This window comes from Bombina bombina, chromosome 4, assembly GCF_027579735.1.
Source record: "Bombina bombina isolate aBomBom1 chromosome 4, aBomBom1.pri, whole genome shotgun sequence".
In the NCBI taxonomy this organism is placed as follows: Eukaryota; Metazoa; Chordata; class Amphibia; order Anura; family Bombinatoridae; genus Bombina; species Bombina bombina.
Genome location: NC_069502.1, coordinates 1,133,229,173 through 1,133,250,039, shown reverse-complemented (window position 1 = coordinate 1,133,250,039; position 20,867 = coordinate 1,133,229,173). Strand labels below are relative to the sequence as shown.

General features: G+C 41.8%; 1 protein-coding gene across 1 annotated transcript in view; it reads right to left on the bottom strand.

The window, feature by feature from the left end:
- SPATA17 (spermatogenesis associated 17) overlaps positions 1-20,867 on the bottom strand; it is a 498,577-nt gene that overhangs the window by 366,319 nt on the left and 111,391 nt on the right. The window contains exon 3 of the mRNA XM_053712503.1: positions 9,386-9,489. Within this exon, the coding sequence (XP_053568478.1) occupies positions 9,386-9,489 (104 nt within the window). The remainder of the gene's footprint in view (positions 1-9,385; positions 9,490-20,867) is intronic.

The following is a 20,867-nucleotide window of genomic DNA, read 5'->3' as shown; positions in this document are numbered from 1 at the left end:
GCTGTCCAGAGTTCTGAACCAAGTGAAAAGCTTAGATGCCTTCTTTTTCAAATAAAGATAGGAAGAGAATGAAGAAAAATTGAAAATAGGAGTAAATTAGAACGTTGCTTAAAATTGCATGCTCTATCTGAATCACAAAAGAAAAAAATTGGGTTCAGTGTCCCTTTAAATACATTTTTTTATTTGGGGGTTCAAATCTTATCCCAGGTTTTAGCCACAAAAACTCAAATCACTTGACACATTATGTACAGAGATTCTCATTACATGCTATTGTCCTTACAGTATAGTCAACCATACTTTGTTCAAACAACAATAACAATACACTCTTTATGTCATCTTACCTTGCCTTGTTTGAGAAGCTCTGTGTTCCATATAACAAACGCTCACACTCTTTGCAAAATATATAAAATGGTCATAGTGTTCTAAGGCCTCATTTTTTCGAGTGGCCAAGCAGTGAAACGGTTAATTAGGGAACCGCACCCTGCAGTCAGCAAACACTACACAATGCAGACCGCAAGGTGTGGTTCCCTTATTAACTGTTTCACTGCTGTGTGGCCTTAGAGGGAACACTGGTCATAAGCCCTGCTACTGATCCGTTACCTAAGCACACCAAACACTGCTATCAGTTAAGGATTGTAACAATTTCATTCTTAGTATCATCCAGTATAGCAGGAACCAATATTAGCATTTTAACCACACAGTGTATGACACCTGAGAGGATAAGAAGCTCATACAAATGGGCTGTGCTGGTGGGGGTGTTGGGATTAGGGTACCACCTACCACATATGGTAGAGGTGCTCTAAGTGCATCTGATTTGCATGATGCCTCACTACTCCTATGTTTGTCAGACAATGGCAGTTGTACGGCTCTAAAAGGACATTATACACTCTTTGGTTTTGTCAAAAATTGTGCTTGTCCCACACTTGATTGGCCAAAAAATGAATTATGCAAATACTACAAATCATATACCATAAATAGGCAATTTGATGCATTTAGAAAACCTATGCTACAGATTTAGCTTTATGGCCTTTACACAAAAGCAATGTGTGTTTAATAATAGGAAGCATTCCAGAAAATCATACTGATATAAACCATTTAATACAAAAAACATGACAAGGTCACAAATAGGGAACAAAGTTATCATAGTAAGTAACCTTATTATTGAAAGATACATTTGTCTTATTCACTTTCAAAGTAGTCTCTAATTTTACCATAACTCGGTCAGATATAACTTGTTTGTTATTTAATGCATATTTTCTTGTCACACCTTTTTAACATCTCTCATAGAAAAAAAAACCTTTCAGAAAGATGTAGTTGGATCACAGGAGCAGGAAGTATAATGCTTATTATAGGGATGTCTTATATAAGGAAAGGAACAAAAGAATTTTGAAATTGGATTTTACACTGTACATGTCTGTATCTTCCAAATGTAGCCCACATGCTGACATCTGTCTAGGAAGTATGTAGATTCTTAGGGTAGGTTGCCCATAAAAAATAAACAGCTTGATATAAACAACAGAAGACAAAAAGGCAAGTTATTCTGACAAATTTACAATTTCATAAAACTACTATATATTTTTTACTGAATGTTTGAAATGAATGTATAGTCATAATACCACACACAGAGTACTTTATAATAAAGTTGTTCTATTCAAAATACCTTATTTCTGAATATTTAAAAGGTATTGAGGTATACTGATAAAAACTTTATATAGGAGGACTCTAGTAAGCTCATAGTCACAACAATAACCCCTTGTTTGCCACAGAGGGCTGCAAAACATTGCAACAACATAAAAGTAATTAACACCTCTGTGTTCTTACTATATTGCTTGTTAAATTTAACATTTTAAGGTGTGTTGTCTAAACTGTAATTTGTGTCCTGTAAAGCGCAGCCCCTCTATTTGCACATATCTCAGTACCCTATAAATTCTCATTTGCAACGCACAAATCTCGTGTGTAATTAGCTATTTTATTTTCTCTTCGGCCAAGGCTGGCTCTAAGCTAAATGGAGTTCTTTGTGAAATCTCAAACTAGCGATTTTTGGCTCAGAGCACACACAGGTCAGTGATTTAACTATTAGCTGCCAGAAACATATACAAAACAATTAACCCCTTGTGGCTTTAACGCTCACCATTAGTGATTTTAGTTCCTTGGCTCCCAGTAAGAAACACAGATCAGTAATTAAAGCCATTTTGCCAGTAAGACACAGAGAAGATGTTGTATGATTTTACTGACAGAGCAACAACTTGAAGGGATATAAAACCCACTTTCACGATTCAGATAGAGCATGCAATTTTAAACAACTTTCCAATTCACTTCTATTACCTAATTTGTTTCATTCTCTCCATAACCTTTGTTGAAAAGTGTACCTAGGTGGCTGCACATATATGTGTCATGTTATTGGCTCACCCATGTGCATTGCTGTTACAAAGGATACATAGAGAACAAAGCAAATTGGATACTACAAATAACTTGGAAAGTTGTATAAAATCTATCTGAATCATGAAATATTTGTTTTGGTTTCATGTTCCTTTAAACTCTTTTACAAGTAAAATACCCAGATAAGTGATTTTACACCAATTATATGACAATAGCAATAATGTAACCCATACAGATCAGTGATTTAGCCTACTTGGCTGCTGGTAAGCCATACAGCTAGATACTTTAACTATTCATTTCATAACTGTATTTTATATACCTTTGGGGTTAACTAACAAAATTAACCTCTTTAACCACAAAGCTACATTGTACTCCTTCGCTTTGCCCCAGCCATGATATTCTGTAGGTAGTGATTCTTACCTGCTTTTAATATTATTATTATTATTTGTGTCCCCAGAGACGCTGTACTTTATAAATGGCAGTAGTAAGGCAGTTTGAACAAAGATCACTACCAGAAAGGAGTGACACTACTTCCCATTTGGCATTGTCTACTGTGTCCCCAGCATGGAAACACACCCCCCTCAGTGGAGTGCACCTGTTATTTGTGTCTGTGTGAACCCAATATGCATGTTTGCTCTGGGCTTTTAAACTAAAATTGTTAAATAACTGCTAACTTGTCATACAGTAGAAGTAGTAGATGCTTGTTTCTTTTAACCCCTTAATGAACAGTAACGTACCCTGAATCTTTAAATAGGGATTACTTTTTTGATAGCTTGGTCTTGGCACCAGCGGCGAGACCATGCTATTCCAGGATGTTTGCAGCCGGAAGGGAGGTTATAATAGTACGGTCCTGGCACTGGCGGTGAGACCCCCGCTACTATGACCATGAAAAACCCTAAAAAAACTGCGACATACAGGGTACATCGTGGTCGTTAAGGAGTTAATGACATTTATAAACCATGTTCTCTGGACCTACAACTGAAAAAAAAATACTACTTGGTCGTTTATTGAAAAAACATAATTTATGCTTACCTGATAAATTCCTTTCTTCTGTTGTGCGATCAGTCCACGGGTCATCATTACTTCTGGGATATAACTCCTCCCCAACAGGAAATGCAAGAGGATTCACCCAGCAGAGCTGACATAGCTCCTCCCCTCTACGTCAGTCCCAGTCATTCGACCAAGAATCAACGAGAAAGGAGTAACCAAGGGTGAAGTGGTGACTGGAGTATAATTTAAAAGATATTTACCTGCCTTAAAAAACAGGGCGGGCCGTGGACTGATCGCACAACAGAAGAAAGGAATTTATCAGGTAAGCATAAATTATGTTTTCTTCTGTTATGTGCGATCAGTCCACGGGTCATCATTACTTCTGGGATACCAATACCAAAGCAAAAGTACACGGATGACGGGAGGGATAGGCAGGCTCATTATACAGAAGGAACCACTGCCTGAAGAACCTTTCTCCCAAAAATAGCCTCCGAAGAAGCAAAAGTGTCAAATTTGTAAAATTTGGAAAAAGTATGAAGCGAAGACCAAGTTGCAGCCTTGCAAATCTGTTCAACAGAGGCCTCATTCTTAAAGGCCCAAGTGGAAGCCACAGCTCTAGTGGAGTGAGCTGTAATTCTTTCAGGAGGCTGCTGTCCAGCAGTCTCATAGGCTAAACGTATTATGTTACGAAGCCAGAAAGAGAGAGAGGTAGCAGAAGCTTTTTGACCTCTCCTCTGTCCAGAATAAACGACAAACAGGGAAGAAGTTTGGCGAAAATTTTTAGTTGCCTGCAAGTAGAACTTGAGGGCACGAACTACATCCAGATTGTGTAGAAGACGTTCCTTCTTTGAAGAAGGATTTGGACACAAGGATGGAACAACAATCTCTTGATTGATATTCCTGTTAGTAACTACCTTAGGTAAGAACCCAGGTTTAGTACGCAGAACTACCTTATCTGAGTGAAAAATCAGATAAGGAGAATCACAATGTAATGCTGATAACTCAGAGACTCTTCGAGCCGAGGAAATAGCCATTAAAAACAGAACTTTCCAAGATAACAATTTTATATCAATGGAATGAAGGGGTTCAAATGGAACACCTTGTAAAACGTTAAGAACTAAGTTTAAACTCCATGGCGGAGCAACGGCTTTAAACACAGGCTTGATCCTAGCTAAAGCTTGACAAAAGGCCTGGACGTCTGGATTTTCTGACAGACGCCTGTGTAACAAGATGGACAGAGCTGAAATCTGTCCCTTTAATGAACTAGCCGATAAACCCTTTTCTAAACCTTCTTGTAGAAAAGACAATATCCTAGGGATCCTAACCTTACTCCAGGAGTAACGTTTGGATTCGCACCAGTATAGGTATTTGCGCCATATTTTATGGTAAATCTTTCTGGTAACAGGCTTCCTAGCCTGGATCAGGGTATCAATAACCGACTCAGAAAAACCACGCTTTGATAAAATCAAGCGTTCAATTTCCAAGCAGTCAGTTTCAGAGAAGTTAGATTTTGATGTTTGAATGGACCCTGTATCAGAAGGTCCTGTCTCAGAGGTAGAGACCAAGGTGGACAGGATGACATGTCCACTAGATCTGCATACCAAGTCCTGCGTGGCCATGCGGGCGCTATTAGAATCACAGATGCTCTCTCTTGTTTGATTTTCGCAATCAATCGAGGAAGCAGCGGGAAGGGTGGAAACACATAAGCCATCCCGAAGTTCCAAGGTGCTGTCAAAGCATCTATCAGAACCGCTCCCGGATCCCTGGATCTGGACCCGTAGTGAGGAAGTTTGGCGTTCTGGCGAGACGCCATGAGATCTATCTCTGGTTTGCCCCAACGTCGAAGTATTTGGGCAAAAATCTCCGGATGAAGTTCCCACTCTCCCGGATGAAAAGTCTGGCGACTCAAGAAATCCGCCTCCCAGTTCTCCACTCCCGGGATGTGGATTGCTGACAGGTGGCAAGAGTGAGACTCTGCCCAGCGAATTATCTTTGATACCTCCATCATTGCTAGGGAGCTTCTTGTCCCTCCCTGATGGTTGATGTAAGCTACAGTCGTGATATTGTCCGACTGAAACCTGATGAACCCCTGAGTTGTTAATTGGGGCCAAGCTAGAAGGGCATTGAGAACTGCCCTCAATTCCAGAATGTTTATTGGAAGGAGACTCTCCTCCTGATTCCATAATCCCTGAGTCTTCAGAGAATTCCAGACAGCGCCCCAACCTAGCAGGCTGGCGTCTGTTGTTACGATTGTCCAGTCTGGCCTGCTGAATGGCATCCCCCTGGACAGGTGTGGCCGATAAAGCCACCATAGAAGAGAATTTCTGGTCTCTTGATTCAGATTCAGGGTAGGGGACAAATCTGAGTAATCCCCATTCCACTGACTTAGCATGCACAATTGCAGCGGTCTGAGGTGTAGGCGTGCAAAAGGTACTATGTCCATTGCCGCTACCATTAAGCCGATCACCTCCATGCATTGAGCTACTGACGGGTGTTGAATGGAATGAAGGACACGGCATGCATCCTGAAGCCTTGTTAACCTGTCTTCTGTCAGGTAAATCTTCATTTCTACAGAATCTATAAGAGTCCCCAAGAATGGAACTCTTGTGAGAGGAAAAAGAGAACTTTTCTTTTCGTTCACTTTCCATCCATGCGACCTTAGAAATGCCAGAACTAACTCTGTATGAGACTTGGCAGTTTGAAAGCTTGTATTAGAATGTCGTCTAGGTACGGAGCTACCGAAATCCCTCGCGGTCTTAGTACCGCCAGAAGGGCACCCAGAACCTTTGTGAAGATTCTTGGGGCCGTAGCCAATCCGAATGGAAGAGCTACAAACTGGTAGTGCCTGTCTAGGAAGGCAAACCGTAGATACCGTTGATGATCTTTGTGAATCGGTATGTGAAGGTAAGCATCTTTTAAATCCACTGTGGTCATGTACTGACCCTTTTGGATCATAGGTAAGATTGTCCGAATAGTTTCCATTTTGAACGATGGAACTCTTAGGAATTTGTTTAGAATCTTTAAATCTAAGATTGGCCTGAAAGTTCCCTCTTTTTTGGGAACCACAAACAGGTTTGAGTAGAACCCTTGTCCTTGTTCCGACCGCGGAACTGGATGGATCACTCCCATTAATAACAGATCTTGTACACAGCGTAGAAACGCTTCTTTCTTTATCTGGTTTGTTGACAACCTTGACAGATGAAATCTCCCTTTTGGGGGAGATAATTTGAAGTCTAGAAGGTATCCCTGAGATATGATCTCCAGCGCCCAGGGATCCTGAACATCTCTTGCCCAGGCCTGAGCGAAGAGAGAAAGTCTGCCCCCCACTAGATCCGGTCCCGGATCGGGGGCTCTCGGTTCATGCTGTCTTTGGGGCAGCAGCAGGTTTCCTGGCCTGTTTGCCCTTATTCCAGGACTGGTTAGGTTTCCAGCCTTGCCTGTAACGAGCAACAGCTCCTTCCTGTTTTGGTGCAGTGGAGGTTGACGCTGCTCCAGGTTTGAAATTCCGAAAGGGACGAAAATTAGACTGTCTAGCCTTAGCTTTGGCTTTGTCTTGAGGTAGGGCGTGGCCCTTACCTCCTGTAATGTCAGCGATAATTTCTTTCAACCCGGGCCCAAATAAAGACTGCCCCTTGAAAGGTATATTAAGTAATTTAGACTTAGAAGTAACATCAGCTGACCAGGATTTTAGCCACAGTGCTCTACGTGCCTGTATGGCGAATCCAGAGTTCTTAGCCGTAAGTTTGGTTAAATGTACTACGGCCTCCGAAATGAATGAATTGGCTAGTTTAAGGACTCTAAGCCTGTCCATAATGTCGTCTAGCGTAGATGAACTAAGGTTCTCTTCCAGAGACTCAATCCAAAATGCTGCCGCAGCCGTAATCGGCGCGATACATGCAAGGGGTTGCAATATAAAACCTTGTTGAACAAACATTTTCTTAAGGTAACCCTCTAATTTTTTATCCATTGGATCTGAAAAAGCACAGCTATCCTCCACCGGGATAGTGGTACGCTTAGCTAAAGTAGAAACTGCTCCCTCCACCTTAGGGACCGTTTGCCATAAGTCCCGAGTAGTGGCGTCTATTGGAAACATCTTTCTAAATATTGGAGGGGGTGAGAACGGCACACCGGGTCTATCCCACTCCTTAGTAACAATTTCAGTTAATCTCTTAGGTATAGGAAAAACGTCAGTACTCGCCGGTACCGCAAAGTATTTATCCAACCTACACATTTTCTCTGGTATTGCAATGGTGTTACAATCATTGAGAGCTGCTAAGACCTCCCCTAGTAATGCACGGAGGTTCTCCAATTTAAATTTAAAATTTGAAATATCTGAATCCAATCTGTTTGGATCAGAACCGTCACCCACAGAATGAAGCTCTCCGTCCTCATGCTCTGCAAGCTGTGACGCAGTATCAGACATGGCCCTAGTATTGTCAGCGCACTCTGTTCTCACCCCAGAGTGATCACGCTTGCCTCTTAGTTCTGGTAATTTAGACAAAACTTCAGTCATAACAGTAGCCATATCATGTAATGTTATCTGTAATGGCCGCCCAGATGTATTAGGCGCCATAATATCACGCACCTCCCGGGCGGGAGATGCAGGTACTGCCGCGTGAGGCGAGTTAGTCGGCATAACTCTCCCCTCGCAGTTTGGTGAAATTTGTTCACATTGTACAGATTGACTTTTATTTAAAGTAGCATCAATACAGTTAGTACATAAATTTCTATTGGGCTCCACCTTGGCATTGGAACAAATGACACAGATATCATTCTCTGAGTCAGACATGTTTAACACACTAGCAATAACTTGCAACCTGGTTATAATCTTTTTTAACAAAAACGTACTGTGCCTCAAAGAGGTACTTAAACGATTAAATGACAGTTGAGATAATGAACTGAAACAGTTATAGCATCAAGTTTGAAACAACACAACTTTTAGCAAAGGTTTGTTCCCATTAGTAAATAACTAAATTTGACATAAAAAATTATAGAGTAACGTTTTTATTCACAGTCAATAAAAATTCTCACAGCTCTGCTGAGAGAATGTACCTCCCTTCAAAGAAGTTTGAAGACCCCTGAGATCTGTCAGTGAACCGGATCATGCAGGAAATATAATAGTAGCTGACTGGAATTTTTTGATGCGTAGCAAAAGAGCGCCAAAAACGGCCCCTCCCTCTCACACACAGCAGTGAGGAGAAACGAAACTGTCACAATTTAAAGCAGACAACTGCCAAGTGGAAAATAATGCCCAAACATTTATTTACTCAGTACCTCAGCAATGTAAACGATTCTACATTCCAGCAAAAACGTTTAACATGACAATATTTATTAAAAGGATTAGTGACCTTTAACAGAGTAGTTCCGGTGAAAAACCATTCCCAGAATACTGAAGTGTATACATACATGTCATTATAACGGTATAGCAGGATTTTTTCATCAATTCCATTCAGAAAATAAAAACTGCTACATACCTCAATGCAGATTCATCTGCCCGCTGTCCCCTGATCTGAAGCCTTTACCTCCCTCAGATGGCCGAGAACAGCAATATGATCTTAACTACTCCGGTTAAAATCATAGTAAAAAACTCTGGTAGATTCTTCTTCAAACTCTGCCAGAGAAGTAATAACACGCTCCGGTGCTATTGTAAAATAACAAACTTTTGATTGAAGTCATAAAAACTAAGTATAATCACCATAGTCCTCTCACACATCCTATCTAGTCGTTGGGTGCAAGAGAATGACTGGGACTGACGTAGAGGGGAGGAGCTATGTCAGCTCTGCTGGGTGAATCCTCTTGCATTTCCTGTTGGGGAGGAGTTATATCCCAGAAGTAATGATGACCCGTGGACTGATCGCACATAACAGAAGAAATGCCCTTTATAGGATATATCATTGTATTGTCAGAAGCCGAATCACTAGAAGACAGGCTCCGCTAAATAACTGGACAATTAGAGCTTTTAAATTAGTAAGAAAGTTCTTTATCTAGTAATTATGATATTTTAAAGTATCCATACCTGACAATTTCATTTTTTAGGGCCAAGCCCTCCAAATACTTCTTCAAGGTATAGTAATTGTGTACGTATTTTCGGACATAATAGCCTCGCCATCTTCTCTGAATCTTAAAAGAAAATAAAAAATTTAAAAATTAAAACACAAAGCAACAATAATTGTATCTGTGGTATTTCTTTATAAAATATAATCAACATTTTTCTATGAAAGAAGGACAGATAGATGGTCACTGCCCTCATTACTTGTTTGCTTGAAACATATGAATCTATAATGATTCCAGGAATGGACATTAATAGAATGTTGTGAAACATTTTTGTAAATACAGCATCAAATAATTAATTTCTTCTTTTAAGGGACAATAAAAGTCAAAATGTAACTTTCATAATTCAGATAGATCATGCAATTTTATAAATCTATCCTATACTCTTCTATTATCCAATATATTTTGCTCTTTTGGTACCCTTTGTTGAAAAGCATATCTAGGTAAGCTCAGGAGCAGCAATGCACTACTGGGAGATAAATGCTGATTGGTGGCTGCACATATATTCCTCTTGCCATTGGATAGCCTAGCTCCCAGTAATGCATTGCTGCTCCTTCATAATTCAGATAGTGTATGGAATTTGTATTCATCTTTCCTATTTTCTTCTATTATCCAATTTGCTTTGTACTCTTTCTATCCTTTCTTGAAAAGCATATAAGTAAATTAGAAAGTTACTGCAACAATGATAATTTATGCCATAATATAATATTGCTGAACATCAAATCTTCAGTTTAGAGTCATATCCAATCCTCTATTGCTGGGTTCCTACATACAAAAGGAAGTCCACTTCAGTATATCAGCATGGAGGGTTAATGCTTTGGCTTGCCACAAAATGCTGTTTTAACTAAGCTTTTAATAAAAGTAAATTGTTTTAACTTTTACCGTTATGACTGCTTTGCCTGTTTGTTAATAAGTATATATCAATCCTCCATATAAATCAATTAGAAAGTTGTTTAAAAATTGTATGCCCTATCTTAATCATGAAAGAAAAACGTGGGGTCACATGTCCCTTTAAATATAATTTCAAAATCATAATCCAGCTAGAAAATATTTACTAAAGCATGATAAGAAAACATAAATTATGCTTAACTGATAATTTCCTTTCCATCTGTATGAGGAGAGTCCACAACTTCATTCCTTACTTGTGGGAATACAGAACCTGGCCACCAGGAGGAGGCAAAGACACCCCAGCCAGAGGCTTAAATACCTCCCCCACTCCCCTAATCCCCCAGTCATTCTGTCGAGTGAACAAGGAACAGTAGGAGAAAAATCAGGGTATAAATGGTACCAGACTCTCCTCATACAGATGGAAAGGAAATTATCAGGTAAGCATAATTTATGTTTTCTATCTTAATATGAGGAGAGTCCAGGGCTTCATTCCTTACTTGTGGGAAACATATACCCAAGCTCTAGAGGACACGGAATGAAAACGGGAGGGTAAAAGAGAGGCGGACCTTATTCTGAGGGCACCACATCCTGCAAAACCTTTCTCCCAAAAGCTGCTTCATATGCTAAGCGAATAATGCTCCTCAACCAAAAAGATAGGAAAGTGGAAGAAGCTTTCTGCGCTTCTCAGAATAGACAACAAACAATGCCTCTGTCTGTCTAAAATCCTTTGTAGACTGAAGATAGAATTTCAAAGCCCGAACCACATCCAGATTACGAATTAATCGTTCCTTTGAAGAAGAAGGATTAGGACACAAGGAAGGAACCACAATCTCCTGATTGATGTTGCGATTAGACACAACCTTAGGGAGAAAACCCAACCCAGTGCGAACAAAGAAAATTTATGCTTACCTGATAAATGTATTTCTTTTTTGACGCAATGAGTCCACGGATCATCTTAATTACTAATGGGATATTCACCTCCTGGTCAGCAGGAGAAGGTAAAGAGCACCACAGCAGAGCTGTTAAATAGCTCCTCCCTTCCCTCCCACTCCAGTCATTCGACCGAAGTTAGGAAGAGAAAGGAAAAGCCAAGGTGCAGAGGTGTCTGAAGTTTATAATAACCCACAACCTGTCTAAAAGAACAGGGCGGGCCGTGGACTCATTGTGTAAAAAAATAAATACATTTATCAGGTAAGCATACATTTCAGATCATCTTAATTACTAATGGGATTCAATACCCAAGCTAGAGTACACAGATGATACAGGAGGGACAAGACAGGGAACCTAAACGGAAGGCACCACTGTTTAAAGAACCCTTCTCCCAAAAGCGGCTTCAGCCTAGGCAAAAGTGTCAAATTTATAAAACTTTGAAAAAGTGTGAAGAGAGGACCAAGGTGCAACCTTGCAAATCTGTTCCACAGAAGCTTCATTTTTGAATGCCCAAGAGGAAGTGACAACCATCATGTAAGGAGCCGTAACTCTCTCTGGAGGCTGCTGTCCGGCAGTCTCAGATGCAAAACGTATGATACTCTTCAGCCAAAAAGAAAGAGAAGTAGCCGAAGCTTTCTGTCCCTTACGTTTTCCTGAGAAAACCACAAGCAAAGAAGACTGACAAAAATCCTTAGTCGCCTGCAGGAAAAAATTCAAAGTACGGACCACGTACAAATTGTACAGAAGTTGTTCCTTCTGAGAAGAAGGATTTGGACACAAGGAAGGAACAGCAATCTCCTGATTAATGTTCCGATCAGAAACAACCTGAGGAAGAAATCCTAATTCAGTACGCAAAACTACCTTATCTTAATTAAAAAATAAGGGAAGGGGTCTCATACTGCAAAGCCGAGAGCTCTGAAACTCTGCGAGCAGAAGAAATAGCAACAAGAAATAAAACTTTCCAAGATAACAACTTAATATCTAAGGAATGCATAGGCTCAAATGGAGCCCCTTGAAGAACTCAGAACTAAATTCAGACTCCATGGAAGAGTAACTAGTTTGAACACAGGCCGGATCCTGACCAAGGCCTGACCAAATGATTGTACATCTGGGACATCTGCCAGATGTTTGAATAACAAAAAAGATAAACCATTCTCCAAAACCCTCTTGGAGAACAGACAAAGGTCTAGGAACCCTAACTCTATTCCATGAGTAGCCCATGGATTAACACCAATAAAAATATCTATGATAACTTTTTCTAGTGACAGGCTTACGAGCCTGAAACATGGTCTTCAATGAAGAAAAAACCTTGCTTGGAAAAAATTAGCGTCCAATCTCCAAGAAACCTTCAGAGAAACTAGATGTTTGAGAAGGAGGGGCCCTTGAATCAGAAGGTCCTTTCTCACGGAAGCCTCCAAGGTGGCAAAGATGACATGGCCACCAGATCTGCATACCAAACCCTGCGAGAGTAAGCCAGTGTTATGAGGATCACTGATGCCCTCTCCTGCTTGATCCGAGCAATGACCCGAGGAAGAAAAGTAAACGGGAGAAAAAGACGGAGCATACTTCCGGATAGAGATCCCACTCCCCGGATGAAGGTCTGTCTGCTCATGAAATCCGCCTCCCAGTTCTCCACCTCTGGGATGTAGATCGCCAACAGGCAGAAAGAATGGACCTCCGCCCACTGAAGTATTTTGGATACCTCTGTCATCGCTAAGGAACTCCTCGTTTTTCCCCGATGACAGAATTAAGCCACTGACGTTATTTGTCCGACTGAAACCTGATAAACTGGACCGAATCTAACTGAGGCCAGGAGAACATTGTAGATCATTCTCAGCACCAGAAAGTTTACAGGAAAAACAGACTCTGGTGGAGTCCAAACCCCCTGAACCCTTAGGCAGCCCCAAACCCCACCCTAGAAGGCTGGCATCTATTGTCACAATCACCCAAGGTGGTCTGCGAAAGCAGATTCCCTGAGAGAAATTATCCAGAGACAACCACCATTGAAGAGAATCCCTTGTCTCCTGTTCTAGAAGTATTTGAGGAGGCAAATCTGTATAATTCCAATCCAATGCCAGAACATGCTTAACTGCAGAGGTCTGAGATGAAACCGAATAACGTGATGACGTCCTACCGCCACCATCAGCCTGATTAACTCCATGCACTGAACTACTGATAGTTGAGGAGGAGACTGAAGAGCTAGACCAGTATCGAAGATCATTTATAGAGAACCTAATATGGTTCCCAGGAAAGTTAGCCTTGTACTTGGGACAAAGGACCTCTTATCAAAATTTACCATCCATCCGTGAGATTGCAGGAAGGATAACAAAATTTCAGGGTGGGATCTTGCTTGATGTAAAAATGGCACCTGGACTAAGATGTCGTCCAGATAGGGAGCCACTGCAATGCCCGGCAACCAAAGCCCCACCAACAGTGAACCCAGAACCTTTGAGAAAAATCTGGGAGCTATGGCAAGACTGAAGGGCAGAACCATGAATTGGAAGTGTTTGTCTAGAAAGGCAAACCTTAGAAACTTGTGATGATCCCTGTGAAGGGCAACATGCAAGTATGCGTCCTTTAAAACCACAGTTGTCATAAATTGACCCTCTTGGACCAAAAGGAGAATGGAACAAATAGTTTCCATCTTGAAGGACGGTACTCTGAGGAATTTGTTTAGACTCTTGAGGTCTAAAATAGGCCTGAAAGTTCCCTCCTTGATTGGGAATCAAGAACAGAATGGAATAAAATCCCAGATCTCGTTCCGGAATCGGAACAGGAACTATTACTCTTAGGACGGAGAGGTCTCTTACACAGAGTAAGAACACCTCTCTTATTGTCTGGTCTACAGATAATCTTGAAAGCAGAAACTTGCCTCTGGGAGGAAAGCGTTTGAACTCTAACTTGTATCCCTGGGATCTATTTTCTATTGCCCAGGGAACCTGAACATCTCAAACCAAAGCCTGAGCGAAGGCGAAAAGTCTGCCCCCTACCAGATCCGGTCCCGGGTCGGGGGTATGTCCTTCATGCTGTCTTTGAATCAACAGTATGCTATTTGGACCCTTTTTTTTATTGAAAGTCTTTAAATTTCAAAATAGATTATTTTCGTCAAGCCATGTCCCAACAAGGTCTTCCCCTTGTAAAGAATCGCTAAAAGCTTAGACTTAGAGCATACATCCATAGAACAAGGCTTTGACCACAAGGCCCTGTGAGCTGGAACCGAGAAAACTATGTTCCCAGTTTGATAACTTGAAGGAAATTTTTTTTAAATAAAGGAATTAGCCAATTTGAAAGCTTTTTATCCTATCCTGGATTTTATCCAGGGGAGCTTCTGACTTAGTAGTATCAGACAAACGCATCAATATTCCGTCGCACTAGTGACGGTAGCAAAGTACACAGCTGGTTGTCATTGTAAGCCCTAGTGTACATCCTTCTAATTTTTGTTCAAAGGACCTTTGAAAAACCCAACTATTCTCTAAGGGTATAGTAGTTCTCTTAGCTAAGCTGGAAACTACTCCTTCCACCCTAGGGAATGATTGCCCAGCCTCCATAGCTGAGTCAGCTATGGGAAACATTTTTTTGTTTACTATAGGGAATGCGGCCTTTTCCATTCCTTATAACTAACTGGACGCACTAGGATAGATTACACAGGCAATGTCGGAAGTTGCCCAGGGGAGCTAAAACCTCCTAAAGTAACAAATGGAGGTGTTCAAGTTAAAAACTGAAAGAAAAAACAAACCTCAGGATCAAATAAAAAACTAACTTTATGCTTACCTGATAAATTGATTTATTCTCTGGTAAGACAAGTGCACGGATTCATCCTTTACTTGTGGGATATTATCCTTCCCTACAGGAAGTGGCAAAGAGCACCACAGCAGAGCTGTCTATATAGCTCCTCCCTTAGCTCCACCCCCCAGTCATTCGACCAAAGGTACAGGAAGAAAAAGGAGAAACTACAAGGTGCAGAGGTGACTGAGTTTAAATCAAAAAATACAATCTTTCTAAAAATGACAGGGCGGGCCGTGGACTCGTCTTACCATAGAAGAAATCAATTTATCAGGTAAGCATAAATGTAGTTTTCTTCTATAAAGGTAATACGAGTCCACAGATTCATCCTTTACTTGTGGGATACAATACCAAAGCTACAGGACACGGAGGAACGGGAGGGACAAGACAGATGGTTAAACAGAAGGCACCACTGCTTGAAGAAATTTTCTCCCAAAAATAGCCTCTGAAGAAGCAAAGGTATCAAATTTGTAAAATTTGGAAAAGGTATGAAGCGAAGACCAAGTCACAGCCTTACAAATCTGTTCAACAGAAGCATCATTTCTAAAAGTCCATGTGGAAGCCACCGCCCTAGTAGAGTGAGCTGTAATTCTTTCAGGAGGCTGCTGTCCAGCAGTCTCATATGCCAAACGGATGATGCTTTTCAGCTAAAAGGCAAGAGAGGTAGCCATAGCTTTTTGACCTCTACGTTTTCCAGAATAGACAACAAACAAAGAAGATGTTTGACGGAAATCTTTGGTCGCTTGCAAGTAAAACTTCAAAGCACGAACCACATCCAAGTTGTGCAATAGACGCTCCTTCTTAGAGGAAGGATTAGGACACAGAGAAGGAACAACAATTTCCTGATTGATATTCTTATTAGTAACAACCTTAGGAAGGAATCCAGGTTTGGTACGCAGAACCATATTATCAGCATGGAAAACAAGATAAGGCGAGTCACATTGTAATGCAGATAGTTCAGAAACTCTTCGAGCCGAAGAGATAGCAACTAAAAACAGAACTTTCCAAGATAGAAGCTTAATATCTATGGAATGCATAGGTTCAAACGGAACCCCTTGAAGAACCTTAAGAACTAAATTCAAACTCCATGGTGGAGCAACAGGTTTAAACACAGGCTTGATTCTAACTAAAGCCTGACAGAACGACTGAACGTCTGGAACATCTGCCAGACGTTTGTGCAGTAGAATAGATAAAGCAGATATCTGTCCCTTTAAGGAACTAGCTGATAGCTCCTTCTCCAATCCTTCTTGGAGAAAGGACAAAATCCTAGGAATCCTGATCTTACTCCATGAGTAGCCTTTGGATTTGCACCAATAAAGATATTTACACCATATCTTATGAAAAATTCTCCTGGTGACAGGTTTCGAGCCTGAATCAAGATATCTATGACCGACTCAGAGAACCCCCGCTTGGATAAGATCAAGCGTTCAATCCCCAAGCAGTCAGTCACAGAGAAACTAGATTTGGATGCTGGAACGGACCTTGAATCAGAAGGTCCTGTCTCAGTGGCAGAGTCCATGGTGGAAGAGATGACATGTCCACCAGGTCTGCATACCAAGTCCTGCGTGGCCACGCAGGTGCTATCAAAATCACTGAAGCTCTCTCCTGTTTGATTCTGGCAATCAAACGAGGAAGGAGAGGAAAAGGTGGAAACACATAAGCCATGTTGAACGACCAGGGTACTGCTAGAGCATCTATCAGTACTGCCTGAGGATCCCTTGACCTGGACCCGTATCAAGGAAGTTTGGCATTCTGACAAGCCGCCATCAGATCCAATTCTGGTGTGCCCCATTACTGAATCAATTGTGCAAACATCTCCGGATGATGTTCCCACTCCCCCGGATGAAAAGTCTGATGACTTAGAATATCCGCTTCCCAGTTCTCCAGTCCTGGGATATAGATTGCTGATAGATGGCATGAGTGAGTCTCTGCCCATTGAATTATTTTGGTAACCTCTATCATCGCCAGAGAACTCTTTGTTCCCTCTTGATGATTGATATATGCTACAGTCGTGATGTTGTCCGACTGGAATCTTATGAATCTGGCCGACGCCAGCTGAGGCCACGCCTGAAGCGCGTTGAATATCACTCTCAGTTCTAGAATATTTATCGGGAGGAGAGCCTCCTCCTGAGTCCACAATCCCTGTGCTTTCAGGGAATTCCAGACCACCCCAGCCCAATAAGCTGGCGTCCGTCGTCACTATGACCCACGCTGGCCTGCGGAAACACATTCCCTTAGAGAGATGATCCTGTGAGAACAACCAAAGAAGAGAGTCTCTGGTCTCTTGGTCCAGATTTATCTGAGGAGATAAATCTGCATAATCCCCATTCCACTGTTTGAGCATGCAAAGTTGCAGTGGTCTGAGATGCAAGCAAGCAAACAGAACTATGTCCATTGCCGCTACCCTTAAACCGATTACCTCCATACACTGAGCCACTGATGGCTGAGGAATGAAATGAAGAGCTTGGCAGATGGATAAAATCTTTGATTTCGTGACCTCCGTCAGAAAAATCTTCATGTCCACCGAGTCTATCAGAGTTCCCAGGAATGGAACTCTTGTAAAAGGGATAAGTGAACTCTTTTTACGTTCACCTTCCACCCGTGAGATCTTAGAAAAGCCAACACGATGTATGTGTGAGACTTGGCTAGTTGGTAAATTGACGCCTGGATTAAGATATCTTCCAGATAAGGCGCCACAACTATGCCCCGCGGCCTTAGAACTGCCAGAAGGGACCCTAGCACCTTTGTGAAAATTCTGGGAGCCGTGGCCAACCCGAAGGGAAGAGCCACAAACTGATAATGCTTGTCCAGAAAGGCGAACCTGAGGAACTGGTGATGATCTTTGTGGATAGGAATGTGTAGCTACGCATCCTTTAAGTCCATGGTGGTCATATATTGACCCTCCTGGATCATTGGCAAAATAGTCTGAATGGTTTCCATCTTGAAGGATGGGACTCTGAGGAATTTATTTAGGATCTTGAGATCCAAAATTGGTCTGAAAGTTCCCTCTTTTTTGGGAACCACAAACAGATTGGAGTAGAACCCTTGCCCCTGTTCTGTATTCGGGACTGGGCAGATCACTCCCATGGAAAATAGGTCTTCTACACAGCGTAAGAACGCCTCTCTTTTTTTCTGGTTTACAGACAATTGAGAAAGATGGAATCTCCCCCTTGGGGGAGAATATTTGAAATCTAGAAGATACCCCTGGGTTACTATTCCTAAAGGCCAGGAGTCCTGAATGTCTCTTGTCCAAGCTTGAGCGAAGAGAGAAAGTCTGCCCCCTACTAGATCCGGTCCCGGATCGGGGGCTACCCCTTCATGCTGTCTTGGTAGCAGCAGCGGGCTTCTTGGCCTGTTTACCCTTGTTCCAAGTCTGGCTAGGTCTCCAGACTGACTTGGATTGAACAAGATTCCCCTCTTGCTTTGCGGCAGAGGAAGAGGGACCACCTTTGAAGCTTCAAAAGGAACAAAAATTATTTTGTTTGATCCTCATCTTATTTGTCTTATCCTGAGGAAGGGCATGGCCTTTCCCTCCAGTGATGTCTGAAATTATCTCTTTCAGTTCAGGCCCGAATAGGGTCTTACCCTTGAAAGGAATGGCTAAAAGCTTAGCTTTTGATGACCTATCAGCAGACCAGGACTTAAGCCATAACGCTCTGCGCAAATGGCAAAACCTGAATTCTTCGCCGCTAATTTAGCCAATTGAAAAGCGGCATCTGTAATGAAAGAATTAGCTAGCTTGAGAGCCCTAATTCTATCCAGAATATCCTCTAATAGAGTCTCAACCTGAAGAGCCTCTTCCAGAGCCTCGAACCAAAAGGACGCTGCAGTAGTTACAGGAACAATGCACGCTATAGGTTGGAAAACCTTGATGAACAAATATTTTCTTCAGGAGACCCTCTAATTTTTTATCCATAGGATCTTTGAAAGCACAACTGTCCTCAATAGGTATAGTTGTACGCTTAGCCAGGGTAGAAATAGCTCCCTCCACCCTAGGGACCGTCTGCCACGAGTCCCGCACGGCATCTGAAATGGGAAACATTTTCTTAAAAGTAGGAGGGGGAGCGAACAGAATACCTGGTCTATCCCACTCCTTAGTAACAATTTCTGAAATCCTCTTAGGGACTGGAAAAACATCAGTGTAGGCTGGAACCTCTAGGAATTTGTCCATTTTACACAATTTCTCTGGAACTACAATAGGGTCACAATCATCCAGAGTCGCTAAAACCTCCCTGAGCAATAAGCGGAGGTGTTCTAGTTTAAATTTAAAAGCCGTCATATCTGAATCTGTCTGAGGGAGCATATTTCCTAAGTCAGAAATCTCTCCCTCAGCCAGCAAATCTCTCACTTCAGAACATTGTGAGGGTACATCGGATATAACTAATAAAGCGTCAGAGGGCTCAGCGTTTGTTCTCACACCAGACCTAATGCGCTTCCCCTGCAACCCCGGCAGCTTAGATAAAACCTCAGTGAGGGTAGTATTCATAACTGCGGCCATATCTTGCAGGGTGAAAGAATTAGACTCACTAGAAGTACTTGGCGTCGCTTGTGCGGGCGTTAACGGTTGTGACACTTGGGGAGAATTATATGGCATAACCTGATTCTTTTCTGACTGAGAATCATCCTGCGACATACTTTTAGTGGCTAAAATATGTTCTTTACAATTTATTGACCTTTCAGTGCATGAGGGACACATTCTAAGTGGAGGTTTCACAATGGCTTCTAAACATATTAAACATTGACTTTCCTCAATGTCAGACATGTTGAACAGGCTAGTAATGACTACAAACAAGCATGAAAACACTTTATTTAGTGAAAAAAATAACAATCTTAAAAAACGGTACTGTGCCTTTAAGAGAAAAAAAGCATACACATTCTGCAAAACAGCCTAAACATGCCCACATTTTTCAAAATTTTGTATGTAGACACACTATAGGTAGTTAAGATTTCACCACAATTTTTTTTAACAATTAACCCCTTAATTTCCAAACCGGAACGAAAATAGGCCCAGATCCGGAAAAAGACCCCTCAGCACCTTGCCACAGCTCTGCTGTGGCCCTACCTGCCCTCAGGGAAGTGTGGGGTAAAAGCTTAGATTTGGCCCAAAACATACACCAGGGCCCTCAGGAGTTAGAGCTTGCTGCACAAAACTAACTGCGCATCTGAGGCGCGAAAACAGGCCCCGCCCATCTCACTCGATGTTTCGTCAGCCTTAAAGAACCGCACCAGAGCGGTTATAACTAGCCATGTGGGTTCTAAGACCCGAAAATTAAGCCATGTGTGCCCTAATAAAGTTGCCCAAAACATTTATTGCCCAGAAAAAACGTTAAAGCACTCCCATCCAAAAAACGTTTGCTCACAAACATTTGCCATTCAGTGTCAACCATATATGTAATTGGCCCCATATGCAAGCTAAGTAATGCCCTTCTTTTATCTCTAGGATTACTGCTTACCCTTACCCTCCTGGGTATAATGTCAGCCTTTCTGAAATACACAGTCACTCCAGAAAAAATATGACTGAACATACCTCATTGCTGCATAGCATGAAACCGTTCCTCACACTGAAGTTTCCTGTACTCCTCAGCCTCAGTGGGAACAGCAATGGACCTTAGTTACAAATGCTAAGATCATCATCCTCCAGGCAGCAGTCTTCATCCATCTGCTGCCTGTGAGTAAATAGTACAAACTGGTACCATTTAAAATAACAAACTCTTGCTTGAAGAAATTAAAAACTAATATTTTATCACCTCTTTCACTTTACCCTTCCTAGTACTTAGAGTAGACAAAGAGAATGACTGGGGGGTGGAGCTAAGGGAGGAGCTATATAGACAGCTATGCTGTGGTGC